This window comes from Eptatretus burgeri, chromosome 1, assembly GCF_056783735.1.
Source record: "Eptatretus burgeri isolate ZD-2024b chromosome 1, Ebu_testis_v1, whole genome shotgun sequence".
Classification (NCBI taxonomy): Eukaryota; Metazoa; Chordata; class Myxini; order Myxiniformes; family Myxinidae; genus Eptatretus; species Eptatretus burgeri.
The window spans coordinates 104,724,522-104,747,960 of NC_140961.1; the positions used below are offsets into that span (position 1 = coordinate 104,724,522).

At 43.0% G+C, this 23,439-nt stretch overlaps 1 protein-coding gene across 1 annotated transcript in view; it reads left to right on the forward strand.

Annotated features, from left to right (window-relative positions):
• TM9SF4 (transmembrane 9 superfamily member 4) overlaps positions 1-23,439 on the forward strand; it is a 114,149-nt gene that overhangs the window by 47,009 nt on the left and 43,701 nt on the right. The window contains exons 7-12 of the mRNA XM_085893626.1: positions 10,829-10,947; positions 17,385-17,496; positions 17,726-17,796; positions 17,912-18,044; positions 18,968-19,049; positions 22,152-22,227. Coding sequence (XP_085749752.1) covers positions 10,829-10,947; positions 17,385-17,496; positions 17,726-17,796; positions 17,912-18,044; positions 18,968-19,049; positions 22,152-22,227 — 593 coding nt within the window. The remainder of the gene's footprint in view (positions 1-10,828; positions 10,948-17,384; positions 17,497-17,725; positions 17,797-17,911; positions 18,045-18,967; positions 19,050-22,151; positions 22,228-23,439) is intronic.

Here is a 23,439-nt window from a genome sequence, read left to right on the forward strand (position 1 = left end):
CTCTCTCTCAACCTCTCTCTCCAACCTCTCTCTCCAACCTCTCTCTCCAACCTCTCTCTCCAACCTCTCTCTCCAACCTCTCTCTCCAACCTCTCTCTCCAACCTCTCTCTCCAACCTCTCTCTCCAACCTCTCTCTCCAACCTCTCTCTCCAACCTCTCTCTCCAACCTCTCTCTCCAACCTCTCTCTCCAACCTCTCTCTCCAACCTCTCTCTCCAACCTCTCTCTCCAACCTCTCTCTCCAACCTCTCTCTCCAACCTCTCTCTCCAACCTCTCTCTCCAACCTCTCTCTCCAACCTCTCTCTCCAACCTCTCTCTCCAACCTCTCTCTCCAACCTCTCTCTCCAACCTCTCTCTCCAACCTCTCTCTCCAACCTCTCTCTCCAACCTCTCTCTCCAACCTCTCTCTCCAACCTCTCTCTCCAACCTCTCTCTCCAACCTCTCTCTCCAACCTCTCTCTCCAACCTCTCTCTCCAACCTCTCTCTCCAACCTCTCTCTCCAACCTCTCTCTCCAACCTCTCTCTCCAACCTCTCTCTCCAACCTCTCTCTCCAACCTCTCTCTCCAACCTCTCTCTCCAACCTCTCTCTCCAACCTCTCTCTCCAACCTCTCTCTCCAACCTCTCTCTCAACCTCTCTCTCCAACCTCTCTCTCCAACCTCTCTCTCCAACCTCTCTCTCCAACCTCTCTCTCCAACCTCTCTCTCCAACCTCTCTCTCCAACCTCTCTCTCCAACCTCTCTCTCCAACCTCTCTCTCCAACCTCTCTCTCCAACCTCTCTCTCCAACCTCTCTCTCCAACCTCTCTCTCCAACCTCTCTCTCCAACCTCTCTCTCCAACCTCTCTCTCCAACCTCTCTCTCCAACCTCTCTCTCCAACCTCTCTCTCCAACCTCTCTCTCCAACCTCTCTCTCCAACCTCTCTCTCCAACCTCTCTCTCCAACCTCTCTCTCCAACCTCTCTCTCTAACCTCTCTCTCCAACCTCTCTCTCCAACCTCTCTCTCCAACCTCTCTCTCCAAACTCTCTCTCCAACCTCTCTCTCTCTCTCTCTCTCCAACCTCTCTCTCTCTCTCTCTCTCTCCTACCTCTCTCTCTCCAATCTCTCTCTCTCCAATCTCTCTCTCTCCAATCTCTCTCTCTCTCTCTCTCTCCAACCTCTCTCTCTCCAACCTCTCTCTCTCTCTCTCTCTCTCCAACCTCTCTCTCTCTCTCTCTCTCTCCTACCTCTCTCTCTCTCTCTCTCTCTTTCCAACCTCTTTCTCTCTCTCTCTCTTTCCAACCTCTTTGTCTCTCTTTCTCTCTCTCTCTACAACCTCTCTCTCTCTCTCCCTCTCTCTCCAACCTCTCTCTCTGTCTCTCTCTCTCCAACCTCTCTCTCTCTCTCTCTCTCTCCAACCTCTCTCTCTCTCTCTCTCTCTCCAACCTCTCTCTCTCTCTCTCTCTCTCCAACCTCTCTCTCTCTCTCTCTCTCTCTCCAACCTCTCTCTCTCTCTCTCTCTCTCTCAACCTCTCTCTCTCTCTCTCTCTCTCCAACCTCTCTCTCTCTCTCTCTCTCTCCAACCTCTCTCTCTCTCTCTCTCTCCAACCTCTCTCTCTCTCTCTCTCCAACCTCTCTCTCTCTCTCTCTCCAACCTCTCTCTCTCTCTCTCTCTCTCCTCCACCAGGCAAACAGTCAGCCTGTGTTCAGAGGCCAGGTGATCTTGCAAATTTCAGAACAGGGCATCCTCCCCCCATCTCCCCCCCCCCCACCCCACTTCAATACAGTCTGTCCATTTCTGATGCAAATTCACCTTTGTAAATCCTCAAAACTCATATTCTCTCCTAATAGGATCCTACAATCCAACTATCCCTCCACTGCATCCAGCACGACAACCCCACACCGAAGCAAAGGCGGGCACACCCGTCCGACTCTGCCTCAAAGCTGTCTCACCTGGGTTTGATTCCCAACCCAGTATTCCTGTTATTACATAAGGAAAATGCTACCTGTTAATATTGTGTTACTATTGAAGCAAAATGTTCAACACAAGAGTCATCAGGCAACTCAAATATCCTGACAGATGCATGGGAGATAAGACATTCGGTACATATTATACACAGCCAGGCCCAGATCATGCACCCTTCCAGACGTTCCTCGCTCCGCACACCAAGCCTTGTGTAGATTTACAAATTCATTATAATTCTCTCACGCTTGTAACCACAATACAACTGTGTATATGTTCGACACAAACACCCACATGCGCCGAAACGTTGTACACAAACTATTTCAGACACTTTCAGAACACTTACTCAATATAATCACCTCACATGAAATCACTTTGGTTCCATGCGCGATGAATTAAATAATTCTGATGTTGATTTGTTTCCTGGTTCAGCATCCTTTGTTCAATCATCGGGCACGCTCTCTCAAGTTTCATTTCGGCTGGTTTATTGTCTTCAATTATTTTTCGCATTTCCATCACCACTGTCTTATACGGATTCCTGGCGGCCTTAAAGGTCGCACTCCTTTTCGCACCTTTATTACCTCTCGCTCTCACCCGCTACTGGCGCTGTCATCTGAATGTTTCTTCCCCATGCTCCCTGTGGAGGGAGCGGAACCATTGCCGGTAATATTTTCTGTACCTCTTTAAGGATAGCTTGCAGGTCTTTTCACCTCCCCTTTATGCTCGTGCTCTTCGTCTGCTCCTCTCTCTTAAGGCTCGCTTTGGCCGACCTGCCAAAGATTTTCCAATCATCTCGTTTTTGAGTCGTTTTCTCTTTTTCTCTCTCCATTAATTCCCTTCAAGTTTTCAATTCTGTCTCGAGGAAATGTTCCCTCTTCAGGAAAATTCAATCTGTTTTTCAGTCCACTCTGCCCATAACTTTAAATCCTTCAAAGAACTCGACCCGTAGGTCTTATTCATAAAATTGGCATTTGACCCTGAAGCGGGCGCATCGTTGTCTGCACCTTTTCTATGTTGGTTCTTTATATCTGTACTTCTAAATCGATCCGAGCAATCATCAACACTCCTCTTTTTTTACTGCGACTTCTTCAAACCTCTTCGGCCCCGGCTTTCGCTACCTTGATAACAAAATACCCTCGTTACTCGCACTTGTGACAATAAATGCACCTCTCCACCAACCCGTGACTCGGTGACTTGTATTTCCTGCACAGTGCCACCGCCATTTCCCGGCCTGGCAGTTCAACAATTCTCTGTGCAACGCCTCTGCCCTCCAGCATGTGACTAGGTGCTTTTATCAATACACAAGATGTTACCCGACTAGAGGAATATTAAATCCCTTAAGGGTTGACGCCAGACCTTTTACCTGACGAAAACCCCAAAAGTCTTTTATTTCACTCAATGAACAGCTATGTATATATCCTTACCTTTTAAATTTTGGTTTGGGACTGCACAGCGCCCGCAGAGAGGTGGGTAGTCTGCCTGGTGGGAACAGGTCACCCTCCAGCAGAGGTCTCTCACCTTTGGCTCCACCGGTGTTCGCTGGCCGCCGGACAGAGGCCCCCTCCTCTCCCCGGACGGAAGCTGTCGATCCCAACCACATCGCCAATTCTCTCATGGCAGTTTTAGCTACCTCAAGACAGAAAAACCTTTTGTTCAATTTAAACCGTTTATTCAATAGTAAATATCAGCAAGACTCATGTGAGGAAGTGTCTGCCTGGAGCAGTGTCTTAGGCAAAAATTTAACTATAAATAGAGTATTACGAGTATATACTGTATATATATATATATATATATATATATATATATATATATATATATATATATATATATATATATATATATATATATATTTATCTACAAGGTGAGTCAAAAGTAGCGCCTGATTTCTGTTTTTTCGGCTGTCAGATTCTTTCTGGGAAGTCATGTTGTTAATAATTGTCTTGCAGATTATTAATTTTCGTAATTTTTTTTTTTTGATTTTGTTTTGCAAGTTATTGCTGCAAGTTTGGAAAGTTACTGAATTTGCACCATGAATTACCTTTCAATGAATAAACGCATTGCGGCCGTGAAACATTACTACAAATTTAATGAACAACCAACGATGGCGGCATGCCATTTGGCACAGGAATTCGATATTAACCCACCTCAGGGAAGAAACATACGATTGATTGTCGAGAAATTTGAAGCAACAGAGTCGGTAGCCACTGCAAAGAAGTCCGGTCGTCCGAAAACGGCAACGAATGTAGCTAAGGCTGAAGAACCCATCAGAAGACTGGAACAAAGTCCGCAAAAGTCAACTCACTGTTTATCTGCAGAGTTGGAAGTGAGCCAATTAAGTGTTTTCCGTATCCTTCACCAGAAAAAATGGAAACCTTACACTCCACGCTTACTGCATGCCCTTCATGATGGAGATGACGACCGCCGTCTTCAATTTTGCGAAGAGTTCTTAGCTAAACTTCACGAAGAGGACACATTGCTAGACAACATCTGGTGGTCAGATGAGGCATGTTTTAAGCTTAATAGCACAATTAGCAGACACAATTGTGTCTAATGGGCTGCGAATAACCCAAGAGTGACAGTTGAGAAGGAGGTAAATTTACCTGGAGTGACAGTTTGGGCAGCCATATCTCCATTAGGGATAATTGGACCCTTTTTTTTGAGGGATCTGTCACTGCAGAAATTTACCTGGATATGGTGCAAACCTTCTTTTGGCCCAGGGTACAAGATCAGGACTGTTATTTCCAGCATGATGGAGCTCCACCTCATTATGGACGTTATGTTCATCAGTGGCTTGATGAAAACTTTCCCAGAAAGTGGATCGGCCGCAGCGGTCCGATCGAGTGGCCGGCACGCTTCCCAGACCTTACACCTCCAGATTTCTTTATTTTGGCGCTCATGAAGGACCTTGTTTATCATGAAAAGCCTCGTACCATTCAGGAATTGAAGGCTCAAATCACTGCAAAGTTTGAGGAAATTGACATCGAAATCTGCAGACATGTGTGCTGCTCTGTGCCTGCTCAGCTGCAATTGTGCATCGATCACTAGGGAGGGCACTTTGAAAATTGCAAGTAAACCAGCTTGGAACAGTTCTGTAATAATTTTTTCTTGAATGGTTAGATAAACATGTCATTCATTTATTTCTACCTTCTTGTACACTGTAATACAAATGGCAAACAAACAATCAACTGACAGAAATCGGGCGCTACTTCTGACTATATATATATATATATATATATATATATATATATATATATATATATATATATACATATATATATATATATATATATATATATATATATATATATATATATATATATATATATATATATATATATATATATATATATATATATATATATATATATATATATACAGTCATGCGCCGCTTAACGACGTTTCGGGCAACGATGGATCGCATATACGACGGGTCTGCCAGCTCTGAAAAAAAAAAAAAATGTAGCTGAAAAATCCTATCGCCGAGTGATGTAGCCTCGTATAAAAATAGCACATACAATTTATGTACACTCTACAGAACATAATACCTCATAATGATAATAAACAACGACAGTGTGGCCCTATTATAATGCCATCGTTGAGGTCCATAAAATGTCATCGCTAAAATAATCAGGGTCGTGCTAAATCTGGAATCGAGGAAATCGGCTTTCAAACTGAACCAATGTTTCCACGTTTACCTTCGAGCAAGTAAATTACCTTTGAATTGAAGAATTCCGCGAATAAATCGTTGTTGTTCGTCAATTAAAACACAAATTTCCTTTTCGTGAAGCTTTTTATGTTGTTAAAACAATCGCACTGTTCCGAAAATATATCACAATTGACAGGTGCTCGTTTATTCATTTGTAAATTATAACATCGATGCAATGATTACGGATTTATAAAATCCAAACGCTATTTATTCACCTTTCTATAATCGATGCGAGAGGAGGTTGTAAGCTGCTGCTAACAACACCGATGGCCGTCATGAACTGCACAAAGGTAAATCTAACGTGTCTTCTGTCTCTTGGATGTGTCTTACAATTGCCGACAGTATTCAGTACAGTTACATGCTGTACAGGTTTGTATCCGAGGAGCAATAGGCTACACCATATAGCTTAGGTGTCCAGGTTTGTGTAAGTGCGATGTTCGAAAACGAAAATGAAAAAAAAATATGATGTTCGCACAACGACGACGTTGCTTAACGACGCGTTTCTCAGCACGTAACCCCGTCATTAAGTGGCGCATGACTGTGTATATATATATATATATATATATATATATATATATATATATATGTATGTGTATATATATGTATATGTATATAGTGATCCCTCCAGGGTGTGGTTAATACATCAAAGGAAATTAACTGAACAAATGGAGGCCTCTTGGAGAAACAACAGATGGAACTTTCTAAGGTTAAAAATCACAATCACAGGATGATAAACCATCTGTTAGCAGAGCTTGCTTATTGCCCCGGTGAAAGGGTATTTGATTCCATGCTGCTCATCTGGAAAGAGATAAGGTTTTACAAGATGTTTACGACTAAAGAGGAATGTGTGTATTCTACCGCCCTACTAGTTTTCCCAGCACATATTACCTCCCTACTTGCTTTCCCAGCATATATTTATTAAATTCTTTCTCAAAGCACTAACTGAAGCGAATTGGCATTTTACCTCATTATAAATTCAATCAACAACTCGGTTTCCCACACATTCTTCCTGGCTTGATGTACTTTTAGCCCCATACCTCTACATCATACTTCTCTAGAACTCTCGAGAACCTCCTAAATATAGGACTTTACAGCCTAGGACAGTCCTGTTGGTACACTACATGGCCAAAAGTATGCGGACACCCCTTTGAATTTGTGGATTTGGATATTTCAGCCACACCCATTGCTGACAGCTGAATAAAATCAAGCACACAGTCATGCACTATCCATGGAAGAGCTCAGTGATTTTCAATGTGGCACAGTTATGGGATGCCACCTTTCCAACATGTCAGTTCATGAAATTTCTACCCTGCTGGAGATGCCCCGGTCAACTGTAAGTGCTGTCATTGTGAAATGGAAACGGTTAGGAGCAACAACAGCTCAGCCTTGAAATGGGAGGCCACATAAGCTCATAGAATGGGTTCGCAGAGTGCTGAAGCGCTTCGCGTGGAAAAATCGTCTGTCGTCAGTTGTAATACTCACTACCGAGTTCTAAGCTGACTGGAAGCAACGTCAGCACAAGCACTGTTCGTTGAGAGCTTCATACAATGGGGGTTCATTGCCGAGCAGCCACACACAAGACTAAGATCACCGTGTGCAATGCTAAGAGTCGTCTGGAGTGGTGTGAGATGGGCATCATTATCAGAGCTGCGGACCACACAGGGAAATGCATGATGCAGTGAACCCATTGGCCCGGAAGATGGCACCGCTCACAAGTAGCTCCCGACCAATGAAAGTGACTGGCCATGCATGAAGGCGTTCCCAGTGTTTCTGAGAGCTGTGGCCGTATTGCACACAGCAATTGAAGCTGCACCTTGTAGAAAGAAACATCTCTCCTCCCCTCTGCTTTGCCGCCATCTTCTCCTCTGTCTTTTTGCTTTGGTTGCTGCCCGACGAGGATGTGTTCGAGATTGGACAGCTCACCATCCTCCCTCATTATGCTCGCTTCTCGTCGACATTCTTTGCTCTCCTCCATGCTGCACTTCACCTTGTGCCACATCATCCTGTAGCCACAAACAGCTCAATCATGCACAAGTCCTTTCATGTTCCCGCTTTGTTGCGTGAATCTGATATTATGGCGCCATTTAGTGGGTTCGGCCTTAGTTTTCATTTTGCATAAGATTGGGTGTTCCTCCTTCCCCTTTTCTTATGTCCTTTGACCACCAAATCTGGACTGTTTGTTGAGCATCTTGTTCAACCTTTTTCTCGAATTCTTTGGAAATAAACCCCCTTTATTTTATAAGAAGCATTTCCCCATTTTCCTTCCTTCCCGCACAAACACTGCCAAGTTTTGCTTCAATTGGGTGAACGTTCATATTAATTGAACGCAGTGTAATAAATTTAAACACCTTTTTGGTCATTTGCGGGGGTCTTATACCCACTGCTCAGTTGGTCTATTTTAACAGTCCATCGAGCACAACTCATATATGTATATATATATATATATATATATATATATATATATATATATATATATATATATATATATATATATATATATATATATATATATTTGGGGGTCGGGTGAGAAGATCACCAGGGGGGAAACCTCTCTTGGGTTCCCACCAGACCCTGGAATTGCAGGCCGTCGCACACGGATAAATCCTTGACGCGGCGGGTCCCTAACCGACCGTGAACGCCAATAACTCAACCGCCTGACCTTGGGTCCTCCCGTCTATGGGTTAACCGGGTTACCTATTTAATCACGTGATTTAATTACCGGGGAACACGCCCTCAGTACGCCTTGTCCGAACCGGATCACGCTACCAGATCGGATGCAGCCGAGCGACACTGCCAAGGACGTATCGGCTAAAAGAAACGGATTGTTGGGAATAAAGTCCCGCTAAGCTAGGATTCGGACCATGCTGGATCGATGAAAGAACAGACAAAAACGAGTTGGGAACATTTATAATAATAATTTATTTACCAGTAGGCGAGGAAAGTTATGTGGTACAGTGAATAGTTTTATTGGTGTGTGTAATGCAGGGATAGAAAGAAGCACGAGGTGCGACAATTATACAAGCAACTTTCGAAAGTAGACACAGAGCAGACTTAACCCGAAATAATAATCTGCAATCTTAACTTATGAGGACAGGTGCCAGGACACACACACACACACACACACACACACACACACACACACACACACACACACACACACACACACACACACACACACACACACACACACACACACACACACACACACACACACACACACACCCCAACACCCCAACACCCCAACACCCCAACACCCCAACACCCCAACACCCCAACACCCCAACACACACACTTGATGAAGAGAAAAAGGAGAGGAAATGAGGCTAATGGGCTTCTAATACCTTGCACGATTGCCCGATTCTCCCACCAATATGTTTTGGGGGGATCCTCTGCTGGGCAATACCTCCCTGACAGCTGGTGCGCCGTTTCTTGCTTCGTGGCACTTCGTGCAGCTAGCATCGGTCCAGAGAATGAGATGCCACCGTCGAGCATCAATGGAGGGACTTGGGTGGAGAAGGTGGAGTCGAGAGCGACTGGGCGGAGTGGTAGACGGGACCAGGTGGGTGGGTGGAGTCAGCGACGTTTGGACGGAGAAGGGCAGAGAAGTGGAGGCGGAGTCGCAGGCGATGACGGGTGGGTGGAGAAGGCGGAGTCAAGAGCTCGTGGGTGGAGAAGGCGGAGTCGAGGCGAATCGGTGGAGAAGACGGAGTCGCAGGCGAATAGGTGGAGAAGGCAGAGTTGAAATCCAGCGTGTGAGAAAGACAAACAGACAGACAGACAGACAGACAGAACGGCTTCACGATCCACTTTTTATAAACCCCAAGGTGTGGGGCGGGGGCACCCCAAAGGTAAGTGTCGTCAACCGAATCGGGTGCTGTGATTGGCCCTGGCCCCTTCGCGGTCCGACCGCGATGGCTGGAAGCGGCTCTACTCCACTTCCGGCAAGATGACCCCAAACTGTGGAATCGTCTCACTCTGACCCCACAACATGATATGATTCGCCCCACACTGAACTCCGCGACATGAATTGCCTTGCACGAACTCCCGGGTCGTGCCCTGACGACCGGCCGGTGGTGGCGTCGGTCCCGCATGCCCGCCTGGGCACCCCCGATTCGCACTGATCAATGCCTGCTCCATGATGCGCCATGCGGCCTGAGCAATCCGAACTGCACAGCACCCTCTGCCAGATCGTGGCTTCGCCGGGTGGAGAGGCTCTATTACATGACTGATGGGTCCCATCCCCCCCCCCTTATAAAACACTTGTATTAAAAGTCTTATAAAGGTATGTTGTATTGAGTATTCACTTATTTTATAACAAAATGCTATACCAACTGAAAATAATTTTCCCGACAATGGATGTTCAGGTGAAATAAAATAATTCTTCCTCCAAATATCACTTTCATTTGCATAGTTTTTTTGTTACATTTTGGACAGGATCACCCACAAAATGCATATATTGACATCAATTTTACAGGTTGCTTCCCCCCGGACCCCCTGAGTAAGGAGTCGTTTTGCTCACCACTTTCCTGTTTTGAAAAAAGCTGTGTAGCTTCACCCATATATGAGAAAGAGAAAGAAAATGAGAGAGAATGAATGAATGAAGAATAAATGGGGTTCAATTCTGCTGCAAATGCAATGCGTGTTCCTTTCCTGACTGAACATGGGGTTGGGGGGAGGGGTGGGGGGGCGGGAATTCGCTACTCGATATACTACGGAGATGACTGTACTAGGGTTTCTTTATGTGTCTTGGTCTGTACTTTCCCAGGGTCTCCAAAAACTGTCACAGTATAATGTTGTGTCTCCTTCAGCCACCCCTCATAGCTTAGAATAGCGAGGCCCAGAATCAACGTCGTTGCTCTCCACTGTATCCTCCCTATGGCATTTGCAGTATGTCCTCCTTCACATGCAGTGACCAAAAATGTACACAATATTCTACTTGATGTTTCATTAAAGTCCTGAACAGTGCTGATGCAAACCTATTTTGCTTTACTGTTGTTATATTGTGTCCAATTATTATTATTATACCCAAAGAAAAAAAACCAAATTTAGGTTTTTTGGGACCAAATTGCTGTTTTGTTTATTGTGACGTTGCCAGGTCTGTAGTACATTTGTGACCGCTGTCTTACAGGTTTGCTCATCTTTTATTGTTGTTTTTCTTTTTTACATTTCATTTTCAGCTGTAGTTGTCAACGATGATTTTTCCTGCAAGCAGCCAGCTACTGAGGCTGTGGATCCCCTGGAGATTGACCCTACCAAGGAAAACCATGTTGTGTTCACTTACTCGGTCACGTGGAAGGCAAGCAATGTCTTCCTGAAAGCCTCACATGCACTGTTTGTATCAAGTTTATCGTTTACTTCAAAATTACTGTTATTGTTTTACTTGCAAGCAAGAACAAATGCTGGCCATCATGACAATGTCCCCTAAACCCCACAATCTCAAAGTTTCTGCATTCAAATTTCTCTTCCTGTCCTCCAATTTTTTTTTCTCATTCCATCTGTCTTGGCCTTTTTTGATGGCATCACAAATCAAGATTACATTTTCAAGGTTCATCACATAACTCAACATTACCCAACTTATGATAATTTCCAAATTCTGGTCATTGCTTTTTCTCTCTTGGGAAAGACCACCATCACACATGTATATATATATATATATATATATGTATATATGTATATATATATATGTATATATATATATATATATATATATATATATATATATATATATATATATATATATATATATATATATATATATATTGTTGCGGCTGGGGGTCGGGGCGAGAATGACCACAAGGTGGGGAAAGCTACGGCGTCTCCACCAGACTCCGCGGAATTGTCGGCCGTCGCTCCGGATAATTCCGTGACGTGGCGGGTCGCTGAACCGACCGTGGTCGCCAATATTTCAACCGCGTAGCGTAGGGTCTATTTGTCTATAACCAATTTACCTAATTAACTACGCAATTTCGACTACTGGGGAAACCACGCCCTCGGCACATCTTGCTTGAACCGGGTCACTCTACCGACTGCGGTAGAGTTCCGACTACCAACTCGGGTTCGGGTGCAGCCGATCGGAAACTGCCAAAGCCGTGCCAGCTGGAATGAATGGATTATGAAACTTTTTTTTGGTGGAATGTGGGTCTTTGATCTCAACCGCGGTCTGAACCGTTGTGCAAGTGTGAATGCGCGGATGTTGGTGTAAAACACACAATGGCTCATCAAATCATTGACATATGTTCGCTAACCGCCAACACCTGTCTTTGATCTCAACCGCGGTCTGAACCGTTGTACAAGTGTGAATGCACGGATGTTGGTGTAAAATACACAATGGCTCGTCAAATCATTGACATATGTTCACTAACCGCCAACACCTGTCTTTGATCTCAATCGCGGTCTGAACCGTTGTACAAGTGTGAATGCGCAGATGTTGGTGTAAAACACACAATGGCTTGTCAAATCATTGACATCGGTTCGCTAACCGCCGACACCTGCTATAATCCGCGGTTTAAGCCTTTAATCCGCCGTTTAACCCAACAATTGAGTACTTTTTGACACGCGGTGAGCGAATCTGAGGTGGCGGGGTGTCATAAACTCGCTCTCACCTCTTCTGTATAAAACCTCAGGCCAAATCCATCTCAATCATAACCTTAGACTACTTACTACAGACCACACATTGATTATCCACGATTCTACGACCATTCTACAGCTTTCTACAGCCTTTTCAAACATCGAAGCTAGCTTCTTCTTCATCTCCCTCCGACATTGCTGTGACATCATCGGTCAACATGCCGGGGGAAAAGAGGAAGCGGAACTGTTTCTGGACTGGAAGCAGAACTGGAAACATCCAGAACTGTTTCCGAAAAACTTTTGTTAGTGGACAGCATTGTTTCTGGGAAGGAGAGTAAAGCTAAGATATCCAGGGAAACTGGGGTACAAGAGAGTACCTTGAGAGGATGGGTGAAGGAGGAGGCCAACCTTCGCTCTTTCGTGCAGGACCTCGACGAGGAGAGCGGGCTGAGCCGCAAGAGAGCCAGGAGAAGGCTCAGGATCCAGCGTTGGACAAGGCTGTTTTGTACACGTGTACAAAATGTATATAATATTTCTAAATAAAACATGTACATAAATTAATTTATTCTTTATTTAATTTAATTAATTTAAGACATTTGTAATATACTGTTTTGTTTCCTGAACTGAATCCCAATCCGTTTTTGCAGCACTCACCGACCTTGACCTTGAAGTTTTATTCAATTCTACGTCGATTATACGGCCATCAATCTGAAATACTCTCCCCAAAATTAAAAAAAATGTATATAAAACATAATGTCGGCTGTTATTGGCATAAATTATCTTATATTTTGTTTAATTCAATGTTGAAGACCGCTCTAGCAATGCCGCCAAATTCAGGTCACGTGACCAATGATTTGGTCTTTAGTGTCACGTGACCAATGACTCAAGGTTAGTGTTGTTGGGTGAACGCGCATCGCATGTTTTCCGCTTGTACTCCCAATCCGCGGTCCGTTGGTACAAGATTATATTTTACGAATATTATTCGCGGTTTTCTTAATATTATTGATGGATCCGCGGATCGTCTAAACCGCGGATTTTTATTTCATGGACCCCAACGGCCGCGATTTAAAAGAGTTTTACTATATATGTATAATTTGTTGATAACTCTTGAATGAATTGTTCAGTTGATAAGGATAAAATAAATTCTGCAAATATAATAGGACATTACTTATAATGCATTGATCACAACAATATGATCAACCCCCTTGTCAGCCTCCTGATTCATTCTATTCAGTGACTCAAAAGCCCATAGAAATACAAGTACAGTAAAATGGTCATTCCTGTGTTTAGTATAGAATTTATGGTGGCCATCTTGGAATACTGCCTTCAGAAGGTATTTACACCCCTTGACTTTTTCACGTTTTGTTGTGTTGCAGCCTGAATTTAAAATGAATTAAAAATAAATTTTTTCATCCAACTACACAAAATACCCCACAATGACAGTCAAAACATGTTTTTAGAAAATTTTAGAAATTAATTATAAATGAAACGCTGAAATGTCTCGTCAATAAGTATTCAACCCCCTGAGTCATTACCTTGTACAAGTGCCTTTGGCAGCGATCACAGCTTCAAATATTCTTGGGTATGTCTGTATCAGGTTTGCACATCTGGATTTGGGGATTTTCTCCCATTCTTCCTTGCGGATTTGGTCAAGCTCTGTCATGTTGGATGGGGAGTGTCGGTGAACAGCAATCTTCAAGTCTTTACACAGATCCTCAATGGGATTCAAGTCTGGGCTTTGGATGAACCACTCAAGGACTTTAACATTCTTGTTTTTAAGCCATTCCAGTGTTGCTTTGGCTGTATGCTTGGGGTCATTGTCCTGTTGGAACGTAAATCTTTGCCGCAGTGCAAGGTCTTTCGCTCTCTGAAGCAGGTTCTCCTCAAGGATTTGCCTGTATTTGGCTCCATTCATTGTTCCCTCTATCCTTACAAGTCTCCCAGTCCCTGCCACTGAAAAGCATCCCTATAGCATGATTCTGCCACTACCTTGCTTCATGGTAGGAATGGTGTTAGGTGGGTGATGACTTGTGCTCGGTTTTCACCAGATGTAGCGATTTGCATTCAGGCCAAAGAGTTCAGTTTTCGTCTTGTCAGACCACAGAAGATTTTTCTTTATGCTCTCAGAGTCTTTCACCTGCCTTTTTGCAAACTCCAGGCATGCTGTCATATTTCTTTTTCTCAGGAGTGGCTTCCGTCTGGCCAGTCTCCCATAAAGCCTAGATTTGTGAAGTTCTGCAGAGACTTGTCCTTCCGGCAGGTTCTCCCATCTCAGCCAAGTTACTCGGTAGTTCTGTCAGAGTGGTCATTGGGTTCTTGGTCACCTCCCTGACCAATGTCCTTCTTGCCCAGTTGCTCAGTTTGGCTGGACAACCAGCTCAAGGAAGATTCTGGGTCGTTCCATATTTTTTAAATTTCCTAATTATGGAGTTCACTGTACTTTGGGAACTTTTAACACTCTAGAAATTGTTTTATTTCCTTCCCCAGATCAATACCTCCTCACAATTCTATCTTGGAGTTATATGAACAGTTCCTTGGAATTCATGATAGAGTTTCTGTTCTGACATGCACTGTCAACTGTGGGGCCTTATATAGAAAGGTGTGTTTCTTTCTAAAGAATGTCCAATCAATTGAATTGGCCACAGGTAGACTCCAGTCAAGTTTTAAAGGCATCTCAAGGATGATCAAAGGAAATTGGATGCACCTGAGCTCAATTTGGAGTGTCCTAGCAAAGGCGTTGAATACTTATTGACTCAAGACATTTCAGCTCTTCCATTTTTAAATAATTTGTAAAAATTTCTAAAAAATAAAATACAATGCTACTTTGACATAATGGAATATTTTGTGTAGATCAGTGACAAAAAAATCTAAATTTAATCCATTTAAATTTCACGCTGTAACACAACAAAATGTGAAAAAGTCAAGGTGTGTGAATACTTTCTGAAGGCACTGTATGTATGATGGCAGCATCTTCAAAGAAAGTGGGGCAGAATGTTTTGCGATTAATTGCACAAACGGCCAAACTGGGGTAAACAATCATGGTCTAAGCTTCCACAAGTGAGTCGTGTTTATTCATAATTTCTGTGATGATCTGTATTCATGCATTATGAGCTTAATTTACATGATTTATTCAGCGAAGCAAATCAGCCTTGTTAAGTCGGTGGCTGACAACAATGTAGGCCAAGGCTATTATTGTCAACGCTACTGATTGTATGGAAACCAGTGGGACTGTGATTGCATTTGATTGATTGGGACTGATGGTGGGTGGTATGGTCTGTGTTTGAGCGAGTATGACGAGTTGGACTCTTATTATGTCTAGCCTGTGTAAACGCAGACCCTCGTTGGTTTCCTGCAATCATAATGTAAATTAAAAAAAAAATGTTTGAGGGACTCTATTGGCATTGGCTAATTATTACGAGGTTGGCTTTAGTGAATGATTGCACACAACATACACAATATATACATAACAATACTAGGTCGGCGTTACTTTGGTATCAGAATGTATGTTTAGGAATGGAGCTATGAATGTTCGAGAAGGGGGGTGGGGGGGGGGAGGAAGGAGTGGTGGAGTGGTGAAAATGAGAGTTGAGGGTTCATGAGTGAGCTTTGGGCACGGAGTTGGGGAATGAGCTTTGGGCACGGGCTTGGGGAATGGGCCTCGAGCACGGACTAGGGGAAGGAGTCATACAGGTTGGTCCATTTACTGTTGGTAGCAATTTATTGTTTGCTGTCATTATTGACAATTAAAACCACATAAACACTTGAACGTCACAAATATTCACATATTTATTTTTCAATTATTCAATGTTTTAATGATCAAGAGCAAGTGTGGATTTACCATTGATGTATCCAAGAATAATACCATGACAGCAAGTAGCAATACATTGAGTGAATCATCTCATCCTATAAATTAGAGCTGACAAACTTTATACGAATATAAAGCTAAGTTTGAAGAGAAGCTACTTATTAAAAATACACCCGTGCGGGAGTGACGGTCATCTCTGCGAGAAAATATATAGCCTCCTGAAGGTAGGGCAGTTTTTGCAAACTTTGAAGTCACGTGACGCGAAAACGAAAGCGAAATTCGAAAATCCGTCCTGACCAAATTTAGATATTGTCCCATAGATTCATATGCCACAATCAAATTCAAGATTGCTTGAGAAATGTAGGAGGAGATAGATTTTGAAAATCGTTTTCTTCGCCAACTTTGAAGTCACATGAAACGAAAGCGAATATCGAAAATCCGGCCTGACCAAATTTAGATATTGTCCCATGGATTCATATGCCACAATCAAATTCAAGATTGCTTGAGAAATGTAGGAGGAGATAGTTTTGAAAATCGTCTTTTTCGCCAACTTTGAAGTCACGTGACACGAAAACGAATATCGAAAATCCGGCCCGACCAAATTTAGATATTGTCCCATAGATTCATATGCCACAATCAAATTCAAGATTGCTTGAGAAATGTAGGAGGAGATAGATTTTGAAAATCGTCATTTTCGCATTTTTTCGCCAACTTTGAAGTCACGTGACACGAAAACGAAAGCGAATATCGAAAATCCTGCCCGACCAAATTTAGATATTGACCCATGGATTCATATGCCACAATCAAATTCAAGATTGCTTGAGAAATGTAGGAGATAGATTTTGAAAATCGTCATTTTCGCATTTTTTGCCAACTTTGAAGTCACGTGACACAAAAACGAAAGCGAATATCAAAAATCCGGCCTGACCAAAATTTAGATATTGTCCCATAGATTAATATGCTACAATCAAATTCAAGATCGCTTGAGAAATGGCAGAGGAGATAGAATTTTAAAATCGTCATTTTCACAACTTCAAAGGCCTCGTGACCTTGACCTTGACCTTCGGTGACCTTGAAAGTCATACCATCGTGTACGTCTCATCGACCTCTATCAGGATCACTAATGACCAGATCTCCCGCTTCAACTTCATTGTGAACGGACGGACGGACGGATCGTCATCTCTCCTCTCGACACCAATATTATTAGGTCATGCTCGAAGAGATGACCTAAAAATGAACTTCTCCAAATTTTTTTGGTTTAAATAGTGTTAATAAAGTAAAAATAAATATGTTTGACCTTAGAACTCTTCATTGTAGCTGTGCCACCGATGCCTCATTTAAGCCTTCCATTATGTGTGCAGGCCAGCAATGTGCAGTGGGCCTCACGTTGGGATACTTACTTGACAATGAGTGATGTGCAGATCCACTGGTTCTCCATTGTCAACTCAGTAGTTGTGGTTTTCTTCTTGTCAGGTGTGTAATAATCACCATGTGAAAGCTCCGCTCCTGCCCCTCCCATCGGCCCTATTATATCTGCCCCAGACATGTTCCTGCTACTTGGTCAATAATTTATCCTTTCAGTCTTTTATTTTTTTGCTTCACCAAATATTCTTGTTGAAAAGATTGCCTGCATTGAAGCTAGAGTGTGATTGATGCCTGTCAGAGTGGCTGCTGCATTGTCAAATATAACATTTTATTTCAGGCATCCTAAGCATGATCATCATCAGAACTTTACGGAGAGATATTGCCAATTACAACCGCGATGATGACATTGTAAGTCTCAAAACTGGTTGTACTTTCAGTCGTCATTTGTGTTCCTTGCTTTTTTTTTTTTTACATTGTTTCTAATTATATAATGGGGATAAACAATCTCGCTCTCTGCGTGCAGGAAGACACAATGGAGGAGTCAGGCTGGAAGTTGGTGCATGGAGACGTGTTACGGCCACCACGCCGTTCCATGCTGCTCACCTCCTTACTGGGTGCAGGAATCCAGCTCACGTTTATGGTGTTCATCGTTATTGGTGCGCACAGCAAGACTCACCAACGAGCAGTATTTCACTTTAGAGATGTTTTCATTCGTTCCTTCATCATTCCATTTTGCATATGTTTTGCTCTTCATAAAGAGACAGCTCAATTCTATAGTCAGCCACATGCACTGTTGCTTGGTTGCCTTCCATGATCTGGAATTTGATGTACATTTAAAATCAGGAGAAACACCAGAATGGCACTTGGTAGAGCACATACCTCCCCCTGGCTGAACAGTTAAAATCTTATTTCCCACTGATGGGTCAGATCTGCATCCAGACCTGAACCAAAATCTAATTGGCTTATTCTTGTCACCTTCCCAACTCATCCACTAGGTTGGTCATAATCCGTCCACATCCTTTTTCGATATCGTGCTGTATATCATTTTTGGCCCCATCTCTCAATAGTGAAGAATCACTTTTATGATTCTCATTTCTGGATCTGGATCCGGATCTGGATCTTGACCAAGATTGAATCAATGTGTCCTTGTCATACACCCAACCTGCCCACCAAGTTTTGGCCGAATCCATCCATAACTTTTTGAGATATCCTGTTCCTCAGACAGACAGACAGGCAGACAGGTGAAAAATATAACCTCCGTCCACCTTCGGTAGCGGAGGTTAAAATCTAAGTTGCATTCCTTCCAAAATTGCCTGCATTGAAGAACAAGAACAAAAGGGTTGGACAAAGGTTGAATCGGCTGAAGACAAACATCACCAAAATTGTCCATATTATCTTGAATTTCTGAGTAGATGCTCATCGTCACCTGGAGATGGCTGTTTTTGATGCAACTTTTGATCTGTAGCTCAAAGCTTAACCAAACATTCCTAGGTGTATTTATGTCCTAAAACAATATACAACTTCACGATTCAAAATGTGTAACACGAGGAACTGTCCTTTCCTGTTTCCTGTGGCTTAGTTGTGGCGGGACTGGGAATGTTATCTCCATCAAGCCGTGGAGGCCTTATGACAACTTCCTGTTTCCTCTTCATGTTCATGGGGTGAGATCTATGGGTGAAGTGTATCAGGGATAATCACTGGTAAAGTGGTGACTGCATACTCTGCTTGTTTAGTTATCAGTATGTCGTGTGCTATTGATTTGGTGAACAGATTGCTTGATTGCCTAATATTAATATCACTAATATTCACATCGTTGGAAAGTGAGATTAAATATGTTACTTATTGATCAGTTTTGTTTGTCATTTGGGAGGTTGGCATGAGAAAAGGAGAAGACTGCATGGGGATGTCTGTACGGAAGTGATTATATTATCAATACGTTGGCATTTTATTTAATATTTTCTTCTTAAGTTGGCTCTCATGCTGAACTCAGATGACATTGATACTCAGCTTCCATTCCTCCTGATCAAGCATTGCTGTTTGCATTTCCTCTATCTCTAGGTCCGTATCCTCCTTCAAGGTGTTGATGTAGTTGAGAGCTGGTCTGACCTGCTCGGCCTTCCATGTTTAACTCTTCAGCGTATAAGATTGGAAACGGGTTCATTTTTGTGGCAGTAGCAATTTCCAGCAATCCCGAGACGTCGTCTTCTAATTTTAACCCACAGCTTTGGAATAGAACTCTAGAACTCTTCATTTGTCTCGTTCATACCAATGGATATTGAAAGCTGAACGAAGTCGAGTATATCATCCATCAAGTTCCTTTTCATGAGTTGCAGTGAGGGTACATACTTCAATTCCATTAAGCAGGACGGACCCAAATGTTGCCATGAACAATCGTTCCTTGATATGCTGAGAGAGTGTCAACTTCTATATTCTTTAAAGTTTGTCGCAAGCTCTCCACCTTTCCTTTGTTTTATATCCTGAGCAGTTGTGTTAATGCAGGAACCAAAATACTTGAAGTTATTGACTGTCTTTCTTTCTTTTGGATAGAGTGTAAATAGTTTTGAACATTCATTTATGAGTGATGGTTTTGAAGATCTCTGTAATTTCCAAGTCCTTGTTAAATCACTACCTTAAAAAAAAAAAAAATGAAATGCACAGTGATTTGAAAAAGAAAACAATCGCTCATTTGCACCTTTGAATCGCAATACAAAAGCAAACAAACATACATTTTACAGAAATGCACTCACTCAGTATAAGTATGTGCACGTGCAGAGCTATGTTGGTCAGGCGAGATTAGCGATCCCAATTTTACACATTAAGGTGTCATCATTTGTAAAGGACTTTGTTTATTTAAAAAAATTGTTGAGCGGCATAACTTTTATTGAGTGGAGTAATATTGATTAAATATAGTAATTAAATTAAATTAAATTAATTAAAATTAGATTAAATTAAGTAATATATTGTAATCTGGTGGTGAAAGAAGGCCGCATTCCAGTGGATTGGGAACTGAGTACCCTCGTCCCTCTGTACAAAGGGAAAGGTGACCCTCTGGACTGTGGCTCCTATAGAGCAATAAAGCTATTGGAGCATGGAATGAAGGTATTGGAAAGGGTGTTGGAGAAGAGGATAAGGAAGAAGGTAAAGATTGACGAAATGTAGTTTGGATTTATGCCAGGAAGAGGAACGACAGATGCAATTTTTATTGTAAGGCAGTTGCAGGAGAAGTACATGGAGAAGAGGAAGAAGTTGTTTTTTGGGTTTGTTGATCTGGAGAAAGCATTTGATAGGGTTCCACGTGAAGTTATGACATGGGCATTGAGGAAGTTAGGAGTGGAGGAATGGTTGATCAGAGTAGTGATGGCCATGTACGAGAGAGCACGCACACCTGTAAGGACGAAGGATGGGAACAGTGGTGAGTTTGAGGTGAGGGTAGGAGTGCACCAGGGGTCGGTACTAAGTCCACTTCTATTTGTAGTTGTGATGGAGGTGCTGGCTCGGAGGGTAAAGGAGGGTTTACCGTGGCAGCTGCTGTATGCAGATGATCTGGTGTTGATTGCAGAGAGTATGGATGGACTGAAGGAGAAGATGAACAAGTGGAAGGAATGTATGGAGGCAAAAGGTTTGAAGGTGAATATCGGAAAGACGAAGGTGATGGCAAGTGGTAAAGCATGTGGTGAGGTGGAAAGGACTGGGAAGTGGCCGTGTGCTGTGTGCAGGAAGGGTGTCGGAGTGAACTCCATTCAGTGTACAATGTGTGCTGAATGGGTTCATCGAAAATGTAGTGGGGTGAGAGGGTCATTAACCAGTGTGGCAGCTACATTCAAGTGTAAGGTGTGCATCGAGGGAGCAGCAGATGAAGGAATTGTTGAGTTGGATCTTGGAGATGGTGTGAAGCTGGAAGGGATGAAAACATTTTGCTATCTCGGAGACATGCTGAATGGAGATGGTGGATCAGACTCTTCGACGGTTGCTAGAGTGAGATGTGCATGGAAGAAGTTTCGGGAACTGAGTGGCGTGCTGACGAAGAGGGGAGTGTCGAAGCTGAAGGGAAAGGTGTATGCTACATGTGAGAAGTACGATGATTTATGGGAGTGAGACATGGGTACTGAACATGGAGCAGCAACAAAGGCTGGAAAGGGTGGAAATGCGAATGGTTCGGTGGATGTGTGGAGTATCGTTGAGAGAGAGGTAGACAAATGATGACTTGCGGAAGATGATGGGAATAGAGTCTGTGATGGAGGTTGTGAAGAGAAACAGGTTGAGATGGTTGGGTCATGTGTTGAGGAAGGATGAAAGTGACTGGATGAGAGGAGTGTTGGAAATGAGTGTAGTCGGAAGTAGAGGACGGGGAAGACCGAGAAAAACTTGGCTAAATGTGGTGGAAGAGGAAATGTGGGCAAGGGGATTAAGAAGGGGAGATGCAGAAAACAGGGTAAAGTGGAGAAGATTGTCATGGGGCCCGCAAGGCTAACCCCTGCTTTAGCGGGGAAAATGGCCTTTAAATGCATGCGTGTGTGTGTGTGTGTGTGTGTGTGTGTGTGTGTGTGTGTGTGTGTGTGTGTGTGTGTGTGTGTGTGTGTGTGTGTGTGTGTGTGTGTGTGTGTGTGTGTGTGTGTGTGTGATATTGATTAAACATTGCCTTATACTTTTTATCTTTTATTGCTGGAGTTGGATAGGAATCCACACTACCTTTTCGGTATTCTTATGCATTCAGTGCTGTCCAGTGAATCTGGATGATTAATGAATCTATCCCTCTTGTGCAGGATATTCGGAGGGTACTTTGCTGGACGGTTGTACCGGACACTGAAAGGGCAGCGATGGAAAAAAGGAGCACTGTGGGTGAGTGAGCACTCATGAATTCTGTAAATTCCCTGAATAGTGCAAGTACATCAGTTGAAGGTGTCATTTTGACATGTTGTACATTGCATCATTTATTTCCAAGCTTGTTCAGAGATAGCGTTAGCAAACTTATTGTGGAGTTGTCTATTCAACAACTAATGTGTTCAACGCCGAATCACAAAGAATGCCGTGACCCCAATCTTTGCTCTTGTGCCTTTGGAAGGGTGTTTATTCTTAGTGTGTGCTGTTCTTTTCGAGGGCACGTTATGCTCATTGCACCATTTGCTCAATTGTGGATGTCTCTGTCCTTTGCAGGTATCTTTGAATTGCAACTTGATCTGACCATTATATATCTTTTTCATTGCCTACTTTCCTGTAAAGTAAATCCTTTGGGTGACGATCCTTCTCCATTCTTTGTGGATGACCTAATCCCTGGAGGTGCCTTTGCTTGAGAATGCCGCAGATGGTTGGCATATCAGCCTTATTTAGGAACCAGATGATTCTAAGAATGTGACGTAGGCAGCGGACATACAAGCCATTCAGTTTCTTTTCCTGACAGATGTATGTTCATGTTTCACTGCCTAAAAGCAAGGGCTTAGGAAGCAAGCCTGATGTACTCAAACTCTTTGTGCTAAGTATTAATTTTGAGCATTGTTTCATACTCCCTTGGTCAGGTTGCTGAAGTTGGTTGCAGAATTTCCAAGCTGGAATATCGAATATACCACTCTTTTAAAAAAAGAGTTAGCCATTGTATTGTTGCAGAGATGGCTTCTCGGAGTAAACGTTATGAATGTATTGCGTTACGACCTGGCCCTTGGGTAGAGGGCTTGGTGTACAGCCTATTGCTCCGGAGGTCTTAATTGACGTGCTCGGGAGACCAATACATTCTCTGTGTGCGGATCTCACCGTATTGGCAGTCAGATGTGACCGAGCGAAGTTACCATCCAAATGCTGATGCAAATTTACACCCCCCCCCCTTTCAACACACAGTATGCAAATGTATGCAAATCCAGTAATGCAATGCAAATTCAAAACTGTGGAATGAATGCAAATCTTTTACTCAGGATAAAGAAGACACAGGGTATACCACCAAGCAATGGATAAATCATATCGATGATAAATCCCACTGACATGCGGAGGTAACAATTTAGTAATTAAATGAGAGACGCCAAGACAATTAAACAGCCCACCAGATATCCCTCGCTAATCCCA